Below are 24,053 nucleotides of genomic sequence, written 5' to 3' on the forward strand. Positions count from 1 at the left end.
GTGCTGTGTGCATCTCTCATGCAGAACAGCTGCCATGTTCAATAATTAGAAACCAGATTAGGCCGTGGTATCTGAACTACTCTGTAAGCACTTCAGGGCAGGAATCTTTGTCTGTTAAAAGTCCTGTGCAAACTTTCCACGCCAGAGTAATTCTCCCTTTGTGTAAAAACAAACAGAAACTGAAGGCCCTTGTAGGAGAAAGGAATTGTATAAATATGAACTAGTAGTAGACCTCTGGGGTATTGCTGGCCCATAGCTGAAGATAACAAGCGTAGTCTTGTTGGAGAGGATACTGGTGTGCTTCTCCCCCCCCCAAGTAATTCCAGATGCCGTTCTTCTGCAGTTAAATCTGCTACTTCCTACCTTCAAGGGGAAGCACACATACAGTTACAAATGCAGTTTAATTTTGGGCAGTGAGATCTGCAGTGCCAGTTTTTAATTCCTGGCGTATTTTTCTGTCTCAAATGCTGTATTGTGCATTTGTATATGAGGAGAGTTCACTCTGACAATGTGCTTGGCTTCTCTAAGTGATAAACAGGCATCAGCTAACGAGTTTTCTTCCTATATTTTGTCTCGTTCCATATGACAAGCATTCAGTAATGAAGAAATCATCTTGTGCAGCAGGAGAGAGATTTGGGAGTTTCTCTTGTCCTACTGCTTTCCAAATAACCCGTGACCCAGTGGGCCAGATGCTCTGCTGTCGCAACCAGGCAAACAGAATGGGACTAACTTGAGCTTGATGTGCTCAGTGGGGAAACAGGACTAATGTTTGTGAGGGTAATTGCTGCGATGCCTCTGTGGGAAGAGGGTTTTTAAACTGAAAGAGAGTAGATTTAGATTAGATCTAAGGAAGAAATTCTTCCCTGTGAGGGTGGTGAGGCCCTGGCACAGGTTGCCCAGAGAAGCTGTGGCTGCCCCCTCCCTGGAAGGGTTCAAGGCCAGGTTGGACGGGGCTTTGGGCAACCTGGGCTAGTGGAAGGTGTCCCTGCCCTGGGCAGGGAGGTGGGACTGGGTGATCTTTAAGGTCCCTTCCCACCCAAACCATTCTATGATTCTATGAAGGACCTCTCTTTAAAACTGTGTAATAGTGTTACAATTTGTGTGATATTTTGGAACCATTTGGGATAAAATTCTCTCCTGTGTGAAGGGCTGCAATACTAATTTAGTTATGATGTCTTTTCAGACTTCTCATGGAAGAACTGGTGAATTCCATTGAACGTGTGCCAAAGGCTCAGTCTGCCTCCATGTGGAAGAACAAGGAGGTGCAGAGGTAAGGAGCCAGCCACCAGGAAAGGGTGACTGTCCTAAAACACTGACCAAAACACTGACCAAAACACTGTCCAAAGCATTGACCAAAGTTTGGAATTCACTGGAATGATGGCTCAGCTGCCACCATTTGAGAGTGCTACTACCATTAAGCAGAAAAAAAAGCTGAGGAGCTTTACAGCTATGACTGCTTGAGCTGGTTCTTTCTTCAATGATTTGCACATTGTTGGTCTTCCAAACAACCATACGAGTTTGATTCCTGAAGGAAGACTTGGTTACACAAAAGTCTCCCCTGGTCTCCTCTCACATAGTTTAGCTCCATGATGGTAGGTAAAACCAGCAGATTTTTGTATTAACATTATAAAAACTTGTTGAAACTAATAAGCTATTTAAACTTAATTATATTGTATTGGAATAATTTTAATTTAAAATGATTTTTATATTCATGTTTGCTGAAATGTTAAGAAAGTGAAGACACAACTGTTGGAGGTCCCTGATGGCCACCCAGAGCAGTGCTACCTTTCTTCCCAGGGCTGCAGTTATTTTGCACTTGAACAGCAGAGGTGGTTTTTTTGGCTTTTCAAATCTTAGAAGCAAATTGAAATCTGAATAAAAAAGGTTAGTTGGAAACTCCATGTCCATTATTCCCTCAATACCTAACAACAAGGTACTCAAAATTGAGGTCTTCTACATGTAAAATTTTGAAAGCCTATGTAATCTAAAAATGATCCATATAGTTTACTAATTGCACATAATGCTTTCCTTGGAAATAAAAACAGCTTTAGGTGCACAACATGTTCTATGGAGGAGTCAGTTTCGTTTTTGGCACATTTTAAAGATAGGGACGGTTGATTAGAAAGTTATTTTTAAAACCTGCTTTGTGCATTTTTAATTGATCTCCCATTTTCTACTCCTAATTCTTAACGTGACTTGATTTAAAAGTTTACTAAAAATGAATTATTTCATACATTATAAAAGTAGTCTTGATATTTTCCAATATCACAGAGCAAAGAAATTAAAAATCCAAATTAACATATGTTTAGCTATATATTGTACTCTCCTGCTGAGCTTAGGAGCAGTCTTATCTCAGCACTATAACTCTCTTCTGAAGAAGGCAAGTAAAACACAGATGTAAAACAAAACCAAAGACGATAAAGTTGATCAGAATTTTGTGCTGGCTGATGTATACTCTGATCAGAATAGTGGTTGTTTTTTTTTTTAATTTTGGAGTCCACTGGTCTGACCAGAACCACTCCTGAAGCTCACAGTGGTGTGAAGAGAGAGGACTGCAGCCATTATTCTCATCACACTACTGCATGTGTTTTGTATGCATGGTTTAAAGGAGGATCATATATCTTGGAGCTCATTTAATGTCACTTTCCTGGTGGTCGTATTTTAGAAAAAGTGCTGTCTAGCACTTTGTGTGCTGTTGACTATTCCAGAGGCGAACACAGAGGTAATCTTTGTTCTGATTCAACTGCTATAGAAGGCTGGAATCTTTTTGTTGGAGCAATATTTAAAATACATTTTTCTGTCACATAAGGCTTGGGAAGTACCCTAATATTGATAGTTCCTCCCTGGTACTGTCAAGTAGCTGTTGGAATGGGGTAGCAGTGGAGGTAGGAGGAAGGTATAAGCGCCTACCCCCTGAGGACAGAGGGTGTCCTGTCCCACGTACAGGACCTCTGTAGAGCAGAGAGCACTGCCACAGTATGGTATGTTGTTGGCGGGTCCGCCAGCTTTCATAAAATGCACACCTTGCCTAAACATGAGGTAGAGACAGAGCAAAGAAATGCTGTGCTAGTGGGGATAACCAGACGTAGCCCTGCAGCTCTTTAGTAACGTAAGTCTGTGTATAATAAACTCTGCCTTGAGGCTGCTACGAACCACTGTTGTCTGTGAGCTGGAACGGGGGACAAATCTGAATCCCGTTTCCAACTCTGCCCCACCTGTGCTTTGAGTTTCCCCCTTCAGTTCCCTATGCTTCTGTAAAATGGAGCTCCCATCCACCATAGAGGGTATACAGGGACTTAATTAATGTTTGCAAAGTGTTTTGAGATTTCTGGTGACAAGTGTCATGCAAGCGTGAATGGAACTGATTATTATAGCATGTGAGCAAACATCTACTGAGCCACAAATTAACACCTGGCTAATAGCACATGCAGGGTTGGACTGACATCCGTTATTTAAGAAAATGTGATCCTTGGTGAATTTTTTTTTTAATACTTGGCTGTTGCTGGAACAGAATACTTATTACTTCTGAGTCTAACTTTAATTTTTCAGGCTGATCAATCACCATTACAGCTTTACAGTTCAGCTAGTTCTACTCTGAATAGTTAGTATAAAACACAAAGTATTATCATCTTCATTAGATAAAGCATTGAAGCATTTTAAATGCAAATACTGTATAAAATATAATAAGTTCATTATAGTGGCTTACGTTTTTCCATTATCAAATCCAGTCTGAACTAATTGCTTAGCAAGTTTTATTACCATTGGTTTTTATTTTAAATGAGCAATCTCATGGAAGCTCTGTAGATGCTCATCCAGGATGTCTTTCAGGCTGATTAGGATTCAGGGGGCCGAAGAGGAAGGTTGCCTTATGAAAGACACTTTGTCAACTACCTGTTTGATGGTTTCTTACATCTTTCTATAAAGTGTCTGAAACAAACTGTTTCCTGCGACAGAGTAGTGGACAAGAGAGGGCAGCATTCTGATCTAGTTTGGTACTGCTGTCCTCCTCTCCCTTCAAACAAGAGCATGTTGTGTCATATATTAAATGTTATCCTTTGCATTGAACGGGAGGGACTGCCTCTGTGCAGATGCCCAGTTAAGAATACAAGCCGCTGAGTTTCTTAAGCATAATTTTTGTATACTGACCACCAGACCACGCTCTTCATGATACCTTCCTGTTTGTGGCTGTAGGTTGGCTGTCCTGGCATATGCCCACACACATCTGGTTGTTAGGAGTGATCCATAATAGGATGTTGCCATAGTGTTAGAGTCACTCCAGACTTTTCAATATACTCTAGTAACTTTCAGTACAAATTTTAAAAGTGTGGGTGACAGGTTGAATGCCAGCAGGGGCACACCCTGAGGAACCAGCAGTCCTCGTTGTCTCTGTGTGCCACTCAGCAAAGAATGGAACCGCTGGAGACTGGTGCCACTGGTCTCTGTTAGGGATCAGAGTATATTTACAGTGTAGCCACAGAGTCAAGGCTAATAGAAACTTACTTTAGTCACCAAGGACAATTCCCCACTTTTCTCCATTACCTGGAGATATATTCTCCTCTTCCCAGAAGAGAAGCTCCTGAAAGCATCCAACACTAAATGCTTCTTATGGTAGGTTAAAGGCTTTTACAGGCAATTTGCTTCAGTGCAATGGTGGACAACTATCCACGTTGTTTGGCCTTTTGCTGCTTATGACTTCCCAAAAAAGACCTTGAACGCTTTGTTTGTTTCCTTAAGCACAGTATGCTTTCAGCCAGCATGTGCAGGAATTACAGTTATCACACCAGACCTGTACAGCAGTCTTGGCAATAGCTGGCCTTAATCCTTTCTTCAGTATCTTAAATTATGGAGGAGTTCACTGACCTAGTAGATATAACAATAAATTAAATTCCTTTAAACAAATTGATCAAAGAAACTTGACCAATTTCCATAAATCTTTGGAAATTGGTTTGAATTAGCCTTTGATTTAGCGTTGGTTTAATATACAAAAAAAATCCTATTCTTCTTATGCATTTGGCAGCTGTGCTGCTTCCTGCCTCAGTTCATGTTGCTAAGGAAGATTTATTTCCCAGAAGTTAGCCATCTCTCTTACAGCCCATGCCATTACAGTTCACTTCTTCCCTTGACAACGCTGTCCAGCTAACTTGCAATGTCTGTGAAGAGCGGAATGGATGGATTTTACTTTGGTGTAAAACATCTCAAATACTTCCGTGTAGGGGATTTCAGAGAGCTCTGCAGTGTCAGCTAATGTATCCTTGCCAGTTCACTTGGAAGGCAAGTGGGGTATCTTGAGTTGAAGGTGCAGTGGCACGTGCTCTTGTAAGAGTCTGGGGACAAAAATGAGAGCAGAGCCAGCCTTTGTTCATGGTCTGGTACCTGTATTTTAATCACAAGATTGTGGATTGCTTTTGTTTTCAAATTCTTAGGATATGCAAAATAGACACTGATCCAAGATCCGAGTCATCTCTACCAATTGTAGTGGTGCGTTTCATGTTGATGTGTCAGATCAGCCAGCGTCTTTCATCAGTGGTGAAAATACCACAAGAGTTGCTGTAACACCTTCATCACAGCTACTTCTTTGATGAAAGGGCTGAATAACAACAAAGAGAGCTGAAGGAGAGCAGTCTTTGGGGTGAGGCAAAATGGGCAGTGTCCCTCTGCTCCTCAACAGGCAGAAAGTCTTGCTCCTTACTTCGAAGCACCAGGCATATTTAAAATGAAAAGAAAAAAAGAGAAAAATCTAAGATCTGGAGAATATAAATGGGAATAAAAACTGGTGGTCCATCGGGAAGTTCTGAAAATGCACACACCCCATTGATCTTTGCAGGTTGCTGCCCACCCCTCTGAAGGACGCGGTGGAGGTGTCTATGTGGAGGAAGTGCTACACCATGCCAGAAGTGAACGCTGCGCTCAGTAAGATCCAGCTGGTGGGGTATTCTCAGAAAATTGTGAGTACCTGTAAAGCTGTCCTCAGGAAAACAGTAACAACCTGTTGTTTCCCAGCTTTTCTCTAGAAATGCCTTTCCTTTTCTATTTTCCCTCAAGATCTAGTTACCCTAGCCTAGGAAAGCAAGACAAGATTACATTGAATGTCCCTCAGTCTGTCTCCCAGGAAGGGTTCTTGTTTGGTGAAATCAGGGAGTATCCATTTGTTTCTCCTCTTCCTCAGGGAGGCCAATTTTAAGGTGGCGTACCTTCAAATTCGGAGTTGATGGCTGGCCCGCTGAGAGCTGGGAGGATGTACCAAATGAATGCATCCTCTCCGTCTGTAAGCCACATCCCCTTCTGAGTTACTGTATCTCACTTCTGGGAATCTTTTGAGTGCTTTATCCTCCACTTTCTTTTATACTGCAAATTAGGGATTGTAAACAAAACCTAATGGTTCGACCTGAACTTCAAAAACTCCTTTCCCAAGGTTCCCAGCTAACATTTGTTGTCTATAATGCCGCTATTATCCAGCGTAGTTTCTAGAATGAACTGAACCAACAGTTCAGTAGTCTGCAGGTACAGTGTTCCCTTATGCCTTGTAGGCAGCACGTGGGCCATGATACCTCCTATTGTTGCTCAGGGCCATAAGAAATAAAAAGGTGAGTTAAAGTAAGTTGTGTACCCAGAGCTTTTTATTTTTTATATACCCAAGCAATGGGCCACTGAAGTTTGGAGACTGCTGTTTACATGTAAGACAGTTTGAAACAGTAACCAGTGCTGCTGTGTGCTAAATTTGGTGGATTTGGGTTTGTGTGGTGCTGCATTACAGCTGGTGAAAAAGGACCCTGAGCCACCACTGACATGGCTGCTGACATAAGTAAGGGCTGCAGCTTTGTCTAGCAACTAGACAGGTTGAGGGCATTTGGACTCCTCAGTATCCATGGGTGGCTACTGTTCAGTTTTGACTATCCTCACAGTGTGGATGCACCTAGCCTAATTTTAGATCTGTGCATCTGAGCCAATCATTCTTTTATAGTTATCGGGAAAAGAGACATATTTTCTCTCTTCCCAAAGCTCACTTTTAAAAGAATCAGACCCTAATTAGCCACTTAACCCAAAACTGGGTGACAACATTAAGAATGGCTTGTTGCCTATTTTACATGTCTGTGTATCAGCAGAATGTAGAGTCTTGGTTTACACACTCTGAGGGATGGAGACCCTGCTGCCTTTTGCAAGGCATCCAAATATGTAGTGAGATACTAGAAAAATCATTACAACTGCATGAATCAGATGCTTGTTCTATTATTCAGTAGCCAGAAAGTTGATCAATTTAGTGAGGTATACACAGAGGTTTATTTTCCTTTCTCAAAACAAGTATAACACGTTACTGTGTACAGATAAAGCAATAAACTTTCTAATGACACCTGGAAAGGAGAAAACTGTCAGGTTCTTATGCTTAGAGCTGAAGCTGAAATTTGGATTGAATTTGCAGGGTGTTGTTTCTAAATCACCAGTAGGTAACATTTTAAAAGAAATAAAGTTAGAAAGTGAGTGAGTTTGAATGTTTTCGACAGCAAAATGCATAACCCAAACAGAGTTTTATATCAGTAGAGAACTACTTGTTCTTCCTTCTCTCCTGCTGGCCAGTATCAATAAAATTTAATTATGGGAGTATAGAGTTTTCAAAGATGTAAAGCTCCTACAAACTTCTCCAATACAGCAAAGGCAGCAGAGGATCAGTATCCTGGTTGATTCCTCCATTTAGAGTTACGGTTCAGTGTGAACTCAGTTAGATGCCGTAGAATTCACATGGAAGAGAGACTTTATGAAGGCCTTACCTCAGGAAAAGCTTTTCTCAGAGTGTGTGTCCTGGTACACATCAGTAAATAAAACCAGCAGACTTAAAGGTCAGGAAACTAGCTTCATAAAGGCTTTGAATAGCAGAATTACTTTTAAAATTGGTATCACTGATGATAAAATGACCTGTTCTGACTTTCTTGGGGGCTCACTCAAGTTAATGTCTCTTGCTGTGTGTTTCAGGAGCTGTTTGGTGCTGTGCAGGTCACTCCCCTCAGCTCAGGCTATGCTCTTGGAAGTTCCAATTGGATTATCCAGTCGCACTATGAAAAGGTTTCCTATGTTTCAGGATCTTCTCTACTTACAACACACCCTCAGGTACAGCCCCAGGAGACTTTTGTTAGTCTTCTGTAGCGGGAAGTGTCTTTGCTCAAAAAAAATAGAGGGGCTTATTCTAGTTGGGATGAGGTGTAGTATAGAAGCTGTACTAAGGTACCTCTGTTAGCAATTGGCTTGGCTTAGTGGGCATTAAGAAGACATACTACCCTGGTAAGTGGACAGGTATCAATAATTACTAGGGAAAAATAACTGAAGTTCTTTGTTATCAATGATTTGATGTTAACTTGCCAGCTGGGAAATTCTCCTTCACCTTAAAAAGGAAATTTTCAGTAGAGTTAAACAATAGAGCATTAGTGACATTTTTTAAAATCTATATTTCACTGAAGAGTCTTTACATACAGTTCACAGACTGCTTCTGTATCACTTCTGAAACATCCTTCCTTGGGAGAAATGATAGCTAGCTGGCTGCCAACTTTTCCACCCTGCTCTGCTAAGGGCAAAGTCTTTATAGTGCTGTAGATGTAATTTCCAGTAAATTAATTCTCTCTAGATCCATAAATTCTTAGTGCGAAGAATGCTTGAAGTTTGCAGTACTGTGTGCTTCAGAAGTTGTCAAAATAGTTAAAAGCAATATTAGCAGGAGGTATTTAAAAATAATTTAGAAAATGTGTCAGGTTCACGATCAGTAAGTAATTTCCCCCAAGGTGAGTATCTTCTAAAGAGCTTTGCTTCTCAGCATCCTTCATTTAAAAGCTTGGTCTCAGGAGCTGAACAACTGCAATGGATAAACCATCCTTAATAGTATGGCTGTACTTAGCTACATGCAATGTCTCAGTCTCTAAATCCCTTTTTCTCATCAGCCTCATACTGGCCTGGGTTGTGCTCTTTTATCACATTTTAGTGAAGGAGCAGCAGCAGCATTTGACAATATATGAACGGAGTAGTTCTGTGAGAAACTTTGCACTGTAAAAAGCAATTTACTAACTGAGAGCATTTTCTCTTTGTTTACATGAAATGGAGATTCAGTTTATCAGGTTAGACTGGCCGTGCTTCGTCATTTTCCAAAGGTGATCACTTCTCTGGAAACTTCTGGTAAAGTCCCTGGTTTTATGGAAGTTACCTCCCTGTGGCAGGGAATGGTGTGTGAATGAACTGCCTGGTAAGAGCACAGCCCACGGGCAGCAGATCTGTGCTCGCTCACTGCAACCTGCAGAAGTGGTAGCAGTTAGACAGGGAGTTTCAGCTTTAGCAAGTGCAGGAAAATGTACTGTGAGCCTACGTGAAACCCTAGGGACCTACTCAGTTTGCTAACAAGAGATGAAACCTGAACTATTCTCTCTGCTGACAGTGTTGCTTGTCCCACATGTTCTCCAAGAGCCCCATTTTTTAGCATACAGTCCAGTGCACTTTGCATTATTTTGTACTGACACATAATTTGAAGGAATAGCTTACCAGATAGTTGAAATTGCATTCAGTTTGCCCTTTCCTTGTTATTTACCACATCACAAATGTTACCAGATATCGTTTGCATATCAGATATCATCATCATCTTATATTTGCTTCCAGATAATTGTTGAAGACAATGGATAGTTTTTGTCCTACTGTTAATCCCTGAGAACACCAGTACAAGCTCCTACAATACGGTGATTCTATAATGACTAGTGGTTTTTGTAAGCTGCCAACCAGCTCTTCATCTAGTTGATGTTTGACAGACAGTATATAATGATCACAATATCTTGAGTGGCACAGAGTCAAATCTGTGTTCAACAAATCAGCATTTTTTCATCAGGGAGTGAAAAGTTGTTTGACCTGTTTCTCCATAGAATCATCGTGAGCAGACATAGTGAAATTCTCATCTTTTAAAGTGTATGAAAAGTCACTGCGTTTTATTTTTAAAAAGATATCCAGTTAATCAGCATATGTTTATGTAAAAACATATCCAGAGCTTTTTGAATAGTAGTAAAACCTTAGCACTTTTCCGATCTTCTGGAACTCCCTCCGTAGTTATTAAAAATGAGCTTCAGTTGACCAGGCTCTTATCAGCCATTTGTTTGTTTAGGGTGAAAAGACACAGATTATTTGGGCATACAAATGGAAAAAGGCTTCTTCCTCTTACATCTTGTCTAATATACACAGTAATAGCCTGGAAAGGATTTCCTTCTCTCAAGGTGCAAACAGGATAAGGTTCATCTCAGCTGACCAAAACTGGGCGCCCACTCAGTCCTTCCATCCTTCTCCCTTCTGCCAGTGCTGGGATTTAAGTGCTGACACAGTGGAGAAGGCAGCATGGGTGGGAATTAACAGTCATGGGAAGAGAGTGGGATTGCTTCTTTGGTGTAAATTACGCCTTAAAGTTTTCTTGAAATTTTAAGGTACATCTATAATCAGCAGAGGGTTATGGTATATCTGTGCCGTGGTTTGAGCCCAGAGGACAACTGAGCACCACACTGCCCTTCACTTACCCCTTCCCCCTCAGGAATGGGAAGGAGGAAATAAAGCAAAAGGCTCAGGAATAGAGATAAGGACAGAGAGGGGTGGCTCATCTGTTACAGTTACAGGCAAAAGACAGACTCATTAGGGGAAGAAAAAAGAACATCACTTTAATTCAAACACTAACAATAATGACACTTAACAGACAGAGTGGGACAGTGAGAAGCTTACCACATTTTAAAAACACCTCCCCCCACCCCTCCCTTCTTCCTGGGCTCAGCTTTGTTACTGATCTCTCTACCTCCTCCCTGCCAGCAGCACAGGGGGCAGGAAATGGGGTTTATGGTCAGTCTGCTGCTCCTTCCTCCTCGGGAGGGGGGAGGGGAAACATCGCATACTCTTTCCCTGCTCCAGCATGGTGTGTCTCTCACGGCAGACAGTCCTCCACAAACCTTCTCTGGCGTTGAGTTCTTCCCATGGGCTGCAGCCATTCCTGGGCTGCTCCAGTGTGGGTCGCCCCTGCGTGTTGCAGTCATCCCAGCGGGGGCTGTTTCTTCCCTCAGAGTCCTGTCCTTCTTCGGGTACAGTCACCTCCTCCAGTGCCACAGGTGGATCTCTGCTCCTCTGGTGACCTCCGTGGTGGCAAGGGGGTGGCCCTGCCATCTCACCACGGGATACAGAGGGGCTCTGCTCCGGCACACCTCCTCTCCTTCCTTCCCCTGACCCTGGTGTTCGCATAGGTGTCCTTCTCATAACTCCTTCTCACAAGTCCCCAACCCCCTCTCAGGGTCCCCTTCTTAAATACATTATCACAGAGGTGTGGCCACCATCGCTAATTGGCTTGGCCTTGGCCAGAGGAGGGTCCAGCTTGGAGCTGGCAGAACTTTCAAGAAGCTTCTCCCAGGGGCCACCGCTGAAGCCCCCTTCCCCACTACCAAAACCCTACCACACAAACCCAGCATAATCTGTAACAACCAGTTCATCTCTATTAACAGCAGATAGAAGGTGAAGCAGTTAGCTTAGACACGGCCTAGGATGTCTGGATTAGCTGGAACCGGGTGCAGTGAATGCTGGCTGTTGGGTTGATCTTGGATGCAGCAGCAGGAGTATCTTGTGAAATCCTCAGCAGGTCTGTAGGAAGTACAAGTGCAGGGTTCAGCAAGGCTTTATTCATAGCGGCTGAAAATAACTGAAGAGCTTTAAAGGGTTTGTTTGAGCATTAGGTCTGGCACCATTAATTGTTCTCTTTGCTTCTGTCTTCTGGCAGATGGTTTCTATTGAAAATTTTGCCTCACCCTCTTCTGAGGCTAGAATTGACACCATTGCCACTGAAGTGGAGAACAGGAGTTGACAGCACAGGTTCAGACATGTCACTAAAAGCCTTTTAAGACATATTCTTTACATTAACCCACAAAAATCGATGCAAGCCCTCTCAGTGCAATAGCAGCTGAAATTATGCGTATCTAATATGGCATAATCATTATGTACATTATCACAGGCAGATTCGATATTATTTTTTATTGCATTATTGGCATTTCATCTGCACGGACACGCTATGGAGAGTCAAAGATTGCAATAAATCTCACGTAACAGGGCTGGTCCTACAAGGTGGTGCACAGTGTAAACTTCTGTCGAAGTGTGCGAAATTCCCCTGCGTGTTTAACAGAGCAAGGTCTTTCTCAACTACTTAAGAATGGCACTAAGGGACTGTGAGCAAGGGAATTAATTGTGCAGTGATCTAAGTTCAGTAGAGGAAATCTCTTTATCAGTGTCTTCTGATAGAAGTCTTTCCTGGTTGATGAGACTGAAGAGGGTCTGTTGAGAATAAATAACCATAAAATACCATACAGCTGGCTGCAGTTGCCCACCTTTGCTTAAACAGTAGCTGTGGGAAGTGCATCCCAGCCCAGAGTGAGACTAAAAGTTCACTTTTGACCATAGCTGTACTGCATCTGCAGAGAGAGAAGTGGATTTTGCCTTTTTGAGATTGAATCATGCTAAATTTTGAGTATCAAGAATATATATTTAGTATCAGGTCACACTTAAGTATAATTTCTAAATTTCTACTGTGTGTTTGCTAATGGAGAGAAGTGGGTATGCATTTTCATTCTGCTTTAATAAAGTGCCAGTATAAAACATGTTGAATGTTGAAGGAGCTGGGACTGTTTAGTTTGGGGAGGAGAAGGCTGAGGGGAGACCTCATCACTCTCTACAGCTCCCTGAAAGGACATTGTAGAGAGGTTGGAGCTGGTCTCTTCTCACAGGGAATTAGTGACAGAACAACTGTCACAATTAGTGACAGTTGCTTTAAACTGCAACAGAGGAGGTTCAGACTGGACATTAGGAGAAAAATTTTCACAGAAGAAGTGGTTGGAGAGTGGAATAGGCTGCCCAGGGAGGGGGTGGAGTCCCCATCCCTGGGTGTGTTTAAGGGTCGTTTGGATGAGCTGTTGGGGGATGTGGTGTAGGGGAGAACTTTGTAGAGTCGGGCTGAGGGTTGGACTCGATGATCCCAAGGGGCTTTTCCAACCTGAATGATTCTGTGAATGATTGACCTCAGTGAAGAAAGTGTGAGCCTTTACACACAGTCAAGGCAGAAACAACATTTGCTTTAACACTAAGACTGCCAGTGGCCAAGTTGCCACAGTATTTCCTTGGACCATTTAATTGTCAGTCCCCCTGCTACATCTGTGAGGCACAGGATAGACTGTGCAGATCTAAACTCTTCTGTCCCCTGGGAAGCAGATGGGGTGTGGATGGATGCTTGTGATAGTTACCCTCAGCACTTTAACCACAAAATCTAGGGTTGTACCTATGACTGTAGGTTGTCAGTACAGCATATACTGTAGAGCCAGCAGGTCAGAGGTCATAGCCCTGTGAAATCACCTATTGCACTTTGACATAGCTTAGCCTCTAGCACAGTCTTCAAAGAAATGTATTGGAGGAGGGCATACTGCTAATCAGATTTGCTAGGGGAGACTGGTAAGCTAAGTCATATTTTTTCTATTATTGTAGCTCTGGTGTTGCACTGGGAGCACTACTTTTTTATGGGGGGGGGTGTGTTTGGTGCAGTTGAAGCTATGATTTTTCACCTTTTTTCAACTAGTGGCTTTTAAGGAAGTACTTGTCTGTTTGGCCTGATAGTATAGCTACCTTTAAAAAATTAATATGTGTGATTATTTCTTAGATAAATAAACAAAATTTATCAGTATTAAGGAATCTAAACCAATTTCTCTTTTCTACCAGCAGTAGCCATTTATCATTTCACAAAACCAGACTTCACAAAAAAGGGCTGTGCAAACAATACAAAATGAGTATTTGAAAGTCATGGTCGTAACACTGCAGGCAGAGGAGCAGACTTCATACTCAGGGGAGAGCCTTGTGGAGCGTGCAGATTCATACACAAAATTGAGAGCTTCAGACCCAAAGTCCTTTGCTGATCTCACCTCTTCCAGAGAGAATCCCCTGAATGGTTGAGGAGAATGGTCCTGTCCCCTATAGACAGGGAACCCTGGAAATCAAAGCTGATGCCTTGATTTGCAAAGGGAAGCAAGCTGTAAACTATTGCAGCCAGAGATAGTAAAATGCAAGAGTCAGAATGGTTCCTGACTGTACTTGCCACATCCTCAGCAAATTACTGCCTTTTCAGTGTTCAGCTCCTGAGGCCATGAAATGATTAGTCTGTGGAGATTACTTTGAGATGGATCCGGTTACAGTACCATTGTTTGTTTTGGGCTGTAGTATGCAGGTAAACAGTTGTATGTGTTTTTATTAACTCCAGTTAGATTTCCACAGATGGAGGAATGTTCAGTTTAAAGTGTTCCATGTGTTCTCCTTCTTGGTCACTGTATGTATTATGTATTGCAGTCTTCTTGGTACAGAGCACAGAAACCTGTGTTATAACTGTCATGTTACTCATTTTATCTCGCTGTGCTCTGTTTCAGCCCATGGACCAGGCTTCTCTTAAAAATAGTGATGTTCTCATCCTGACGGGTCTTACACAAATCCCTACTGCTAACCCAGATGGCATGGTAGGAGAGTTCTGCAGCAACTTGGGTAGGTCGTTGAAAGAAGTCTTTAGTCTGTTTTATCATCTTATTCATTGCTTTGGGTGGGAAATAATTCTGAGATTCCTGGAACTGAATAACTTGTCCGGCTATAGCTTCTGGCATAAAACTAGCTGTTTAGATTTTACGATGTGCTCCTGATGTCATTAATACAGTAAGTGCTTGGAGAGACACAAGTTGTACCTAAAATGTTTTGGAATGGAACAGGTATAATGAGATTTAATCATCTGCTGCTCTTGGTTCGCTAAGTATGTCGCTTAGCTGCCAACAGACTACATGTTGCCTAGGTTTTGGATATTGTTCCCAGCTGAAATATTACTATTTCCTTCCTGTATATCAGCCAGTGTAAAATCTTTACATGCTTTTTTATGACTTCCAGTTTTGAAAACAAGCACATCTGCTTCCCTTCTTACACCTGATTTTTAAATATATCAAAAGCAAATAGCACAATCTCTGTTTAAAAAAATATTTCAAGATATATTTATAGACCCCAGAAATATAAAACCTAATCAGACGCTTTCACAGCTGGAAAAGCTGATAATTGCAAAGCTGTGATATCAGTGTGAATGGCAGCATTTTCCAGCCTGTTTGGAATGTCACATCCAGTGCTGTTCTCTCCTTTTCTCCCCTTCCCCCACCTCAGCTCCTCTGTGCTCTCACCCTTCTGTCATCAAAGCACTTTCTCATGTCTATCCTGCTGTATATTGTCTGTTCTTTTATCAGAGATCTTCCCTTTATTTTAAACTATTTACAAATAAGACTAAAAAGCTTGTGATAGGAGGATTGTTACAAAGGTTATCAAAAGACATTAGAAGTCTAAATCAGGGAATCCTCACTGTAAGCAAGTATTGCGGTCCCCATTACACGCTTGGGAGAAATTTGAGCTGTTGTATTTAGGTGCCTTACCCAAGGTTGCAGAATGAGACAGAGAACGGAACTGAAGTGCAGGTAATTCTTAGTCTTACTTTTTACATGTGAATGTACCATTAGAGAAGAAAAAAACCACAATACTTGGAATTTTTCCCATTTTAAAATCCTTGCACATATGCACAGATGCTGACTATCTATGTACTGTCTCACAGTCCCAGTATGAGACTGCCGTGGTAGTGGAGGGCAAATAGTACAAGGCAGGTGGTAGATTCCTCTGTCAACCACCATCCCTAAATCAAAATCAGATATCCCTGTTTAGGACAAGTTTCAGTTCAAAAGGAGTCATAGGTCCTGTTGTGGGATGTACAAGGTAAAATTGTGTGGGTTTTGTTTATATGAAAAGACGAGTTCCAAGGTCAGGATGATTCCTTGTAGTGTAAATACCTATTAATAGAGTGTGTTTTGGCATTTTATAAGAATGATAATCTTGGATTGTACCAAAGATAGTCGCTGCCAACATCCTGGCTCCAGCAGGGATCATGAGCAGATGTCTGGAGAAGAGTAGAACAGGACGAGACTATATAATACTTACCCCTTATAATCTTATAGCCTTCAAGTATTTTTATTTCAGGAATTTCCTGACTCAGACATGGCTTTTTGTGTAGTTAGTAATGTTCAGGGGTTTTCTCTTCCAGGAACTTGTTCAACCTTCCCTTGAAGCTGTGTTAATTCTTAACACCTGTGACTTCCTTTCCTAAGTGATGCATGTGTTTATATCTGTGTGTGTGTATTAAGGTCTGTGTTTTCATTGTTTTCAAACATTGTTAATTTTATTACCCTATGAGCCATCTCAGATAAGCTTTGGTGACCTTGTTGTGCTAGATCCAGATGTGCTGCCCTTCTCTGTCCCTTCTGGACCTTTATGGGGGTTACTGTTCCCCTGACAGACGGTAGCATGATCACATCCTGTCATCTTACCTTCAACCACCAAGGAAGCAAGTCTGAGCTGAAATGTTAGACTTTGGGCAGGAGAGGCCGAGGAGTGGTACGTGTTGCCCTGCTGCCAGCTCTGCTGCAAATGTGCTCTAGCAAGCACCTTAGTGTCACTCGTGTCTTGAACTGCAACAGCTGTCTGCTGAGTAAGCAAGAAGCTTGTTAATTAAAATGCTTTTAAAAATTAAAAGTCTTTGAGACGTAGCTTGGGCCCAAAGCAAAATCCAAAAGGTGAATGCATATAAATAAATATGTTACATATGTAGGTACAGGTGGGTGTTTGTCTGCGCAGGTTGTTCTGGTTTACAGAAACATTCTGAACTATTTTTGAGAGTTTTGCTGAAGGTCTTCAAGCTAGCTTCTATCTTGAATGAGACAAACTCAGAGAAATCAGAAAATTATTAAAGACCAAAGGAAGATACATGCTTAAAATAATGCCATTGTAAGAATCTGAAATTTGAGTGGTATTTGCCAAAAAACGCAGCAACCTGAAGAAATTAAATAATTCTATGAGTAATGTAGTGGTAGGGCTGTCTTCTACATAACACCAGCAGTGTTCACACATCTACCCCAGCATCAGGAGAAGAAAATAGTGAATCAATTTTCTTTCAAATGTGTAAAAAAAGTCCAAAAAACAATTGGTTACTGGGAAAAGCGACAGAGTAGGCAAGCTGAGCGCAATAGTTTTCGTATCTTTTTCCCATTTCCAAAATGTTCAGGGGACTTCACAAGAAGCTTAAAATACAGTAAGTAAAAACTCTAAAGCAGACACTGGAAATTTACCAAAAATGTGTATCATGAGGTAACAGCCTGTTTGTGGGTAAGTGTTGGGAAGCACAGAAATGGAAGTGTGAAAATTTCACCTTGATCTCTGTTTTCATCCCAGCATGTAGATTATTAGTCACATGCATGATTTCCTCTCTGCATTATGTGTGCAGCACTGAAACCATGCTTTGTCACGTCTCCAAGTTCCTCTCGGTTTAGCCCAAACCCCTTTTTTCTGTGCTCAGCATTGCAGCACCAGCACTGTGCAGCTCGAGAAAAGCAATTGTATTTTTACATTGCCTTGGGCATCATCAGCAAAATTGCCAGACTGTCTGTAGGGACAGTTTGTGATATTTTGTGTGCGTGTGCGGTCGTGCCTCTGTGTGTGTGTGTGCGTGTGTTTATATAAAGCAGAAAAGAGCACAGTTTGCTTTTTAGGTGCCAACTTGACCTTGTGGTGGCAGCTGTTCGAAAAGCAAGTATCTCATTGTGAGCTGTAAATTGAACAACTTGTTATGGAGCTACTGAAGGAGACTAAATTTGAAATGCCAAGATTATTATACAACTTTTATCAAGAGAGTGCATCCATCAGTCACAGAGATAAATTGGGCCTTAAACAGCTTTCAAATATACGTGTCCTCTTACTGACAACTATAGAAAGTTGCCGTAGTGGTGCAGAGAGCCAGATTGGACCTGCTGTTTGCATGGAAGGCAGTATGCTTGTAAAGGTTTTCATCCCTGTGTCGCAGAAGCTGGGAGGTAATTCTTATCCCTTTATGGAACCACTTAAGAGCACCCTCAAGAAGTAGTGCCCAGCTTGCTGACCACAGCACGTACAGATAAACTTGCACCGAGGAGCTGAGCTGAATTCTAAACTGGAAAGTTGTCACACAGAGCCTTGTCAGTGGTGGGACAGCCATGTTGCTGTCCTTTCCTGTCCTGGGGACCAGGAGTATTCACCAGGCCAGTTTCAAAGGTGCGTCACTGTGCCGCCAGGAACACAAGATTCAAGGGGTCAGCCACTCTGGGTAGGTGGCCTAGTGGGTAGGGCAGCTGCCTGGAAGAGTTCTCCACTCCCTGGACTGTGATTTTATATTATTGGTAACCAGCTCTGTAGTTTTCTTGGGAACAGAAACTCAAGTTGGTGTCTGCTCCAAGACCTTACCCTCTGTTATTTTCTCCATGGCCCCAGGAATCTTGAACTTCTGGTTGTTTTCAACAAAAAGGTTTGAGGTTCCCATAGCTACCCGAGGGCTGCGGGGAAGGGAGAGCTGTGAATTCAAACTCTGAGGCTTAGGAATGAAACACACACTTTTCAGGGCCCAGACAAATTCTTTAGCCAGCCCATCTTTAGATGAAAGCTCTTCCTCCTGCCTCCTCAAAGGTGGGAGGAAGCCATTTGTCTTAACTGGGTGAAGCTAGTTTATGCCTGGGTGAAAGAAGAAGGAACCGGTTTCCTGGAGACACACACCTTGGTGTTTCAGCCAGTATTTTTGTTCAGAGCAGAGACAGAGCTGCAGCTATACCCCTTTCCTTAGCATTTTCCGCTGATCACTGATGTGCCCCGTGCTCTGCATCCCCTGTCTCTGCCCCATGCAGCATTCTTGCTGCTGTGGATATAGGTACTTATCTTCCCTCTTTGCAGAATTTGTGGGTGCCTGAGGAAGCAATGCAATGTCTGGTCCTGGAGTCAGAGGCTTAACTTTCAGTCCCCAGATGGCTTTGAAAATATCGTTCTTAATCTCCTCATTTCTCTCTTCACATCCTGTTTACAGATGGGATAGTTTAGACTTGCCCATCTAAGAGGGATAATATAACACATCGCTGGGATATTTTGTAACCTCTCAGGTTCTAGACAAATGCAAAGTATTGCTATTCACATTCACAAATATTTTGATGGTATAGTTTGTATGTAACTTGGAGAAAACCCAGGCAATTAACCCACTACACTGCAGTTATATTACAACTCTGTTAGAAGGTGTCTTTGACCACCATTTGTTGTTGCGAGCAGCATGTAACAGGCACTGACTGCTAAAAGGAGTTAAACACCTAAATGTATGTGGAAAATCCTACTACAGAGTCTGTGCACTTCCCTAGACAAAATCTTTAAACATTCAGCCATAAAAATCTTCCTTAAGCATGTAGGTGGGGAAAAAGACCCTTAATGTGCTAAATCCGCACCCCATCAAAGCTTGTCAATAAATTGAAGTCAAGGAAGTGATTATGGTGGGATGTAATATATGCATTTTCAGGCTCTTTCACAGCTTTTTGTGTAATGCCTTGATGCGTAATGTTACTGCTGCTGCACTGCAATTAACATCAGTAGATGGTTTTACCCCAAGCCCACAGCTGAAATCCTAGTAAGGCAGCAATTGCTCAGCAAGCTGGACGAAGTATTTCCACTTTCCCATAAGGTACAGCATTTTTGTAATTCGTTCTGACAAAAGAGCAAAATATTTGCTCTGTACTTGCTTTTGCTGTTGTACTCAGATCTGTCTCAATTACAGAGTAAACCTATTTTTCTTTTTTCTTTACCTCATTTTTTTCTAGCTTCATGCTGTCTACAATTCATAGAAGTTTTAAATTGTTCTTGCTATATTGAAAAGACAGAAATATTTAGAGGTTTTAAGAGGGAGAAACACTCCCTCCCCCTCTTCTAGCTTTGAGGGCTGTTTGAAATAGCCACATCTTCAGCCAATCATCTAGAGCACCGAAAACCAAGTACAGAACAGTTTACTATGTGTAGTGCTTTCAGTTGAGACCTGTGAGCTGTTGTCCTTCCCCTCTGGTGGACAGCTAATAGATGGAGCAGAGTTTATTTTGATGGGAAGGTGGTTTGTGTCACTCATTTATCCTCGTGTGCCGGTGCAAGACCGCCCTCTCGTGTCAGGAGTTTTGTATGTGCTCAGTCTGTTATGTGCCCCCCAGCTAATGGAGTATAATTGTTCACTCCACTAAGCCTGGGGAAGGCAGTAAATAAATGTATTTCTTGATCAGAAGTATTTCTCCCAATTCATATGGATAATGTGTTCTGCTAATTCATGCGATAGCTTCTTTCTATACCTTATGTAATATTTGGATTAGAGGAATTCTATTAAAAAGTTTAAATATGAACCCTATTAATTGATTTTTCTCTTTCTCTCTCTTTCTCTCTTAGCTATGACCGTCCGTAATGGAGGAAATGTGCTGGTTCCCTGTTACCCCTCGGGAGTAATATATGATCTGCTGGAGTGCCTGTATCAGTATATTGACTCTGCTGGACTCTCCAATGTCCCTTTTTATTTCATCTCACCTGTTGCCAACAGCTCCCTCGAGTTCTCCCAGATCTTTGCTGAATGGTAGGTGCTAAAGGACTGCTTCATCAGCCTCAATTCACACACTCAGCTATGGTAAATAGATATATGCAGGTTGTCTCTACTTGACATATTCTAATATACACTTGATTAGAATTGTGAACACGTTTCTTGAGTCACAAGGGTGTGCGTGCGTGTGTAAGTAGATGTTCTATAATTAGGGAAGCATCGTTTCCTATAGAACATACAAACTCAAATAATCTGTCCCTTTTGGTACTTGCACTGATGATTAAATGATGTACCTGACTTGAGTGAATTTTAACTGTGCCTGTTTCCATGTCTTATCCAGTGTCCCCAGAACTATACCATGGTCTCCTGTGTAAGCAGAATAGATTTTTCAGGCTTAATTTGGCTGAGCCTGCAATGTATTTTCATGGCAAAGGCCAACAGTATCCTGGACTGTGTTAGGCAGAGCACTGCCAGCAGGTCAGGGAAGGGGATCCTTCTCTGCTTGGCACTGGTGAGGCTACATGGAGAGTGCTGTATCTAGTTCTGGGCTCTCCAGTATATACTGGGGCAAGGCCAGCACAGGGCCACAAAGATGAGGATAGGTTGAGATAGCTGGAACTCTTCAGCCTGGAGAAGAGAAGTCTCAGGGGGATCTTATCAATGTGTAGAAGTATCGGGTGGGAAGAAATGAAGATGAGGGAGCCAGACTCTTCTCAGCCCACTGACAGATCAAGAGGCATAAATTAAAACACATGAAACTCCATCTGAACAAAAACCCACACGTGTTTACTGTGAGGGTGGTCAAACACTGAAACAAGTTGTGCAGAGAGCTTGTGGAGTCTCTATCTATGGAGACACCAAAACCTAACTGACACAGTCCTGGACAACCTGCTCTGTGATTCTGAGCCATGGAAAGGAGAACCCAACCACTTATTAGTGTTCCTAAATTCTTACAAATGGAGGTGTGCTCTAGATTATTAAATAGAATAAGTTAGCTTTTCCTTCCTTTCTTCCTCTCTGTATTTTTCAAGTCTGGAGTTCAGGAAAGAAAAGAGAGGTCGTGGAAATCTTATGTGAATTGATCCCTTGGAATTGTAAAGAGGATTGAAATCTGGTAAATTTTAATTGCATTACTTTCAGCAAAGGTAGGGAGAATCAAGCCTTGGTGTCCTGGCCAAATTTATGTGTACTCACCAGGGTGTGTTGACTCGTATAGTTTATAGTTAAACAATTGTTCGTTTGTGCTTACATGATGATTTCATTTCAGCAGCAGCTGAAGTGGTAATTGCATAGTTCTTGATATAATAATACTGTCAAAGTAGCAGGAATGTTACGTGTGCCAGTTGGGTCATTTTGTCTGCTGTGTCTAGCTGGCAGAATTCAGACACCCAAGTGCTCAGACACCATTTTTTAAAATTCTACTTTGCTGTAGTGGCTTATATTCAAAAGTCAAACCCAAGATTAGCTAATCTCCAAACGCTTATGTGTAAGGTGAATGTTTTACTTCCATGGAAGTGGAGGCAGAGGTTGAACATCTGTAAAACAGAGGTTTGGCATCAGAACTGGGGTTGAAATTCAGGGATTCTGGCCTTCCAATTCTACTATTTTAGTCAGTTAAAAGAAATTTCCTGCTCTTAGTATCTCTTAGACTTTGTCAAATTTAGTTTGACCCAGGCTTATTGCTTTTTAATAAAGTGAAGAAAGTATGAGAAGGTAGTGTTTCCCAGAATAAGCCACCAGGACAGTGTCACTACAGATAATTGTAACGTCACACAGATCTCTGACAAATATCTTATTTTAACTTCTGTAATAGGATGAATCAGGAGTCTGGCTAGAGCTAATCAACAACTTTCAATATTTATGTTTTAAAAATAAATGATTGCTGTAAAATAGCAGGTAACAGTGAGCATTACGGCATGGTGAGAGACAGTTTACCAGCATTGTAGCTGCAATAATAAAATGCATAGGGGAATTAGATTATAATGAACAAAAGGATCAAGTCACTGCTGAGAAGTGGGATGAGGCAAGTGGACTTTTTCTGTGTCAGGTGATTTGGCTTTGCAAAAACTGCTGAGGTCTGAACTATGAAATTATGTTGAGGTACAAATTTGTCTTCAACAGCAAAGGACTTCTGGTATATAGTATGTACAAAATGACTTTCAGGTGTCTTGCACCTTCCCTACGTGATCTGGCTATGACTGAGTTGCCATGTCCTGTAGGTGTTGGCCCTCTAAACAGAGAGACTAGAAGCAACAAAACAAATTGGTGATTTTGCACCTGATGCCACAGATACGAAATGTCTTTCTCCAGAAAAAGTTTAACAGTAGATGGCAGCAGATACTGCAGGATGTTCTGCACCTCTCTAACCCAGCTTATTTTCCTATTCTTTTAAAGGTTGTGTCATAACAAACAAACAAAGGTATATCTTCCAGAACCTCCTTTTCCCCATGCTGAGGTAAGTAAACCATGGTCTTGCTGTCTGCTAAGATCACAGAGTGAGTGGGTTTCTGGAACACAGTCCTGCATGGCTGTTGTTTTTCTGATGAAGGCTTCTACAGCTATTTAATAGTTCTGTGTCATTATTCATACAAGTTGGTTTTTTTTTCCTTTGCTTTCTGTGATTAATTTGGGAGCGTGGGGGAGGAATGAATGATGGTGTTCCCTCAACTCAAAAATTATCATGATGTTTATTTCAGCATATAACTTACATATGCTCGCCTGTTTCACTTCTTCCCCCGCAGAAGGCTATCTGGCGTACACATGGTTGAATGTTTGCTCTTATCACACTGCAACCACGAATATTCCCTTTGTCCAAGCAGTTTATTTCAAAGTCTGTGAAACTAAGAGCTTGTTATCAGAGACAGCTTAGTCATCCCAGCTCCTACCTCCCTAGCTGAAATAGGCACCATGTTGTCTGCTGCAGGAGAAATGGTACTTGAAAGAGAGGTTTGATATAAAAAGTTAAAGCTTGCAGCACCAAGTGCTGTCATTGGCAATTTTAAATGAAATTACTTGAGCTAGCATCTTAGTGAAGCAAAGAGGAATAAGGTTCCTATCTTTGGGGGGGGAATCTCCCTGCCACATATGTGCGGGTATCTTCCCTGCAACAAAATAATAGTTTGAGGGGAAGTTTTAGCCAATCAGACATTAAATAAATGTATAATTCATCTCTTCAGAGTTATCTCACATATCTGGAAAGGAAATCTCTTACTTTCTCCACTGGGAACAGGTAGATTTCCCACTGAAGCAAATGAGAGGCAGGCTGGGAAAGGAAGAAATGGGACTGAGAAATAATTTTGGCTAAATCCTACTCCTGTGAGACACTGAGCTGTTTGGGGCATGCAGTCTCACAAAGCTGGTTCTTTTAGTTCCTGTGGTCAAAACTGTTTCATAAGATGTGCCAAGTGCCCATTGCAGGTTTAAGAGTCCAGAGATTAAATGCTTTTTCAGGCATTGGGGTTTTTTTTCCCTCTGAGGTATCTCTTTCCAGTTCTGGAAATTGCCATTGCCCATCACATCTGTCATCTGTAAGTGCTTCAGAGGCATTGTTGAAAGTAGGGTCTTA

At 41.8% G+C, this 24,053-nt stretch overlaps 1 protein-coding gene across 4 annotated transcripts in view; it reads left to right on the forward strand.

Annotated features, from left to right (window-relative positions):
* Positions 1–24,053, forward strand: part of INTS9 (integrator complex subunit 9) — a 74,562-nt gene that overhangs the window by 16,657 nt on the left and 33,852 nt on the right. For all 4 annotated transcript variants that reach the window (XM_074820305.1, XM_074820304.1, XM_074820306.1 and 1 more), the window contains 6 exons: positions 1,184–1,270; positions 5,825–5,945; positions 7,966–8,100; positions 14,436–14,547; positions 20,344–20,524; positions 22,883–22,943. In XM_074820305.1, coding sequence (XP_074676406.1) covers positions 1,184–1,270; positions 5,825–5,945; positions 7,966–8,100; positions 14,436–14,547; positions 20,344–20,524; positions 22,883–22,943 — 697 coding nt within the window. The remainder of the gene's footprint in view (positions 1–1,183; positions 1,271–5,824; positions 5,946–7,965; positions 8,101–14,435; positions 14,548–20,343; positions 20,525–22,882; positions 22,944–24,053) is intronic.

The sequence above is a fragment of the Strix aluco genome, chromosome 3, assembly GCF_031877795.1.
Source record: "Strix aluco isolate bStrAlu1 chromosome 3, bStrAlu1.hap1, whole genome shotgun sequence".
Classification (NCBI taxonomy): domain Eukaryota; kingdom Metazoa; phylum Chordata; class Aves; order Strigiformes; family Strigidae; genus Strix; species Strix aluco.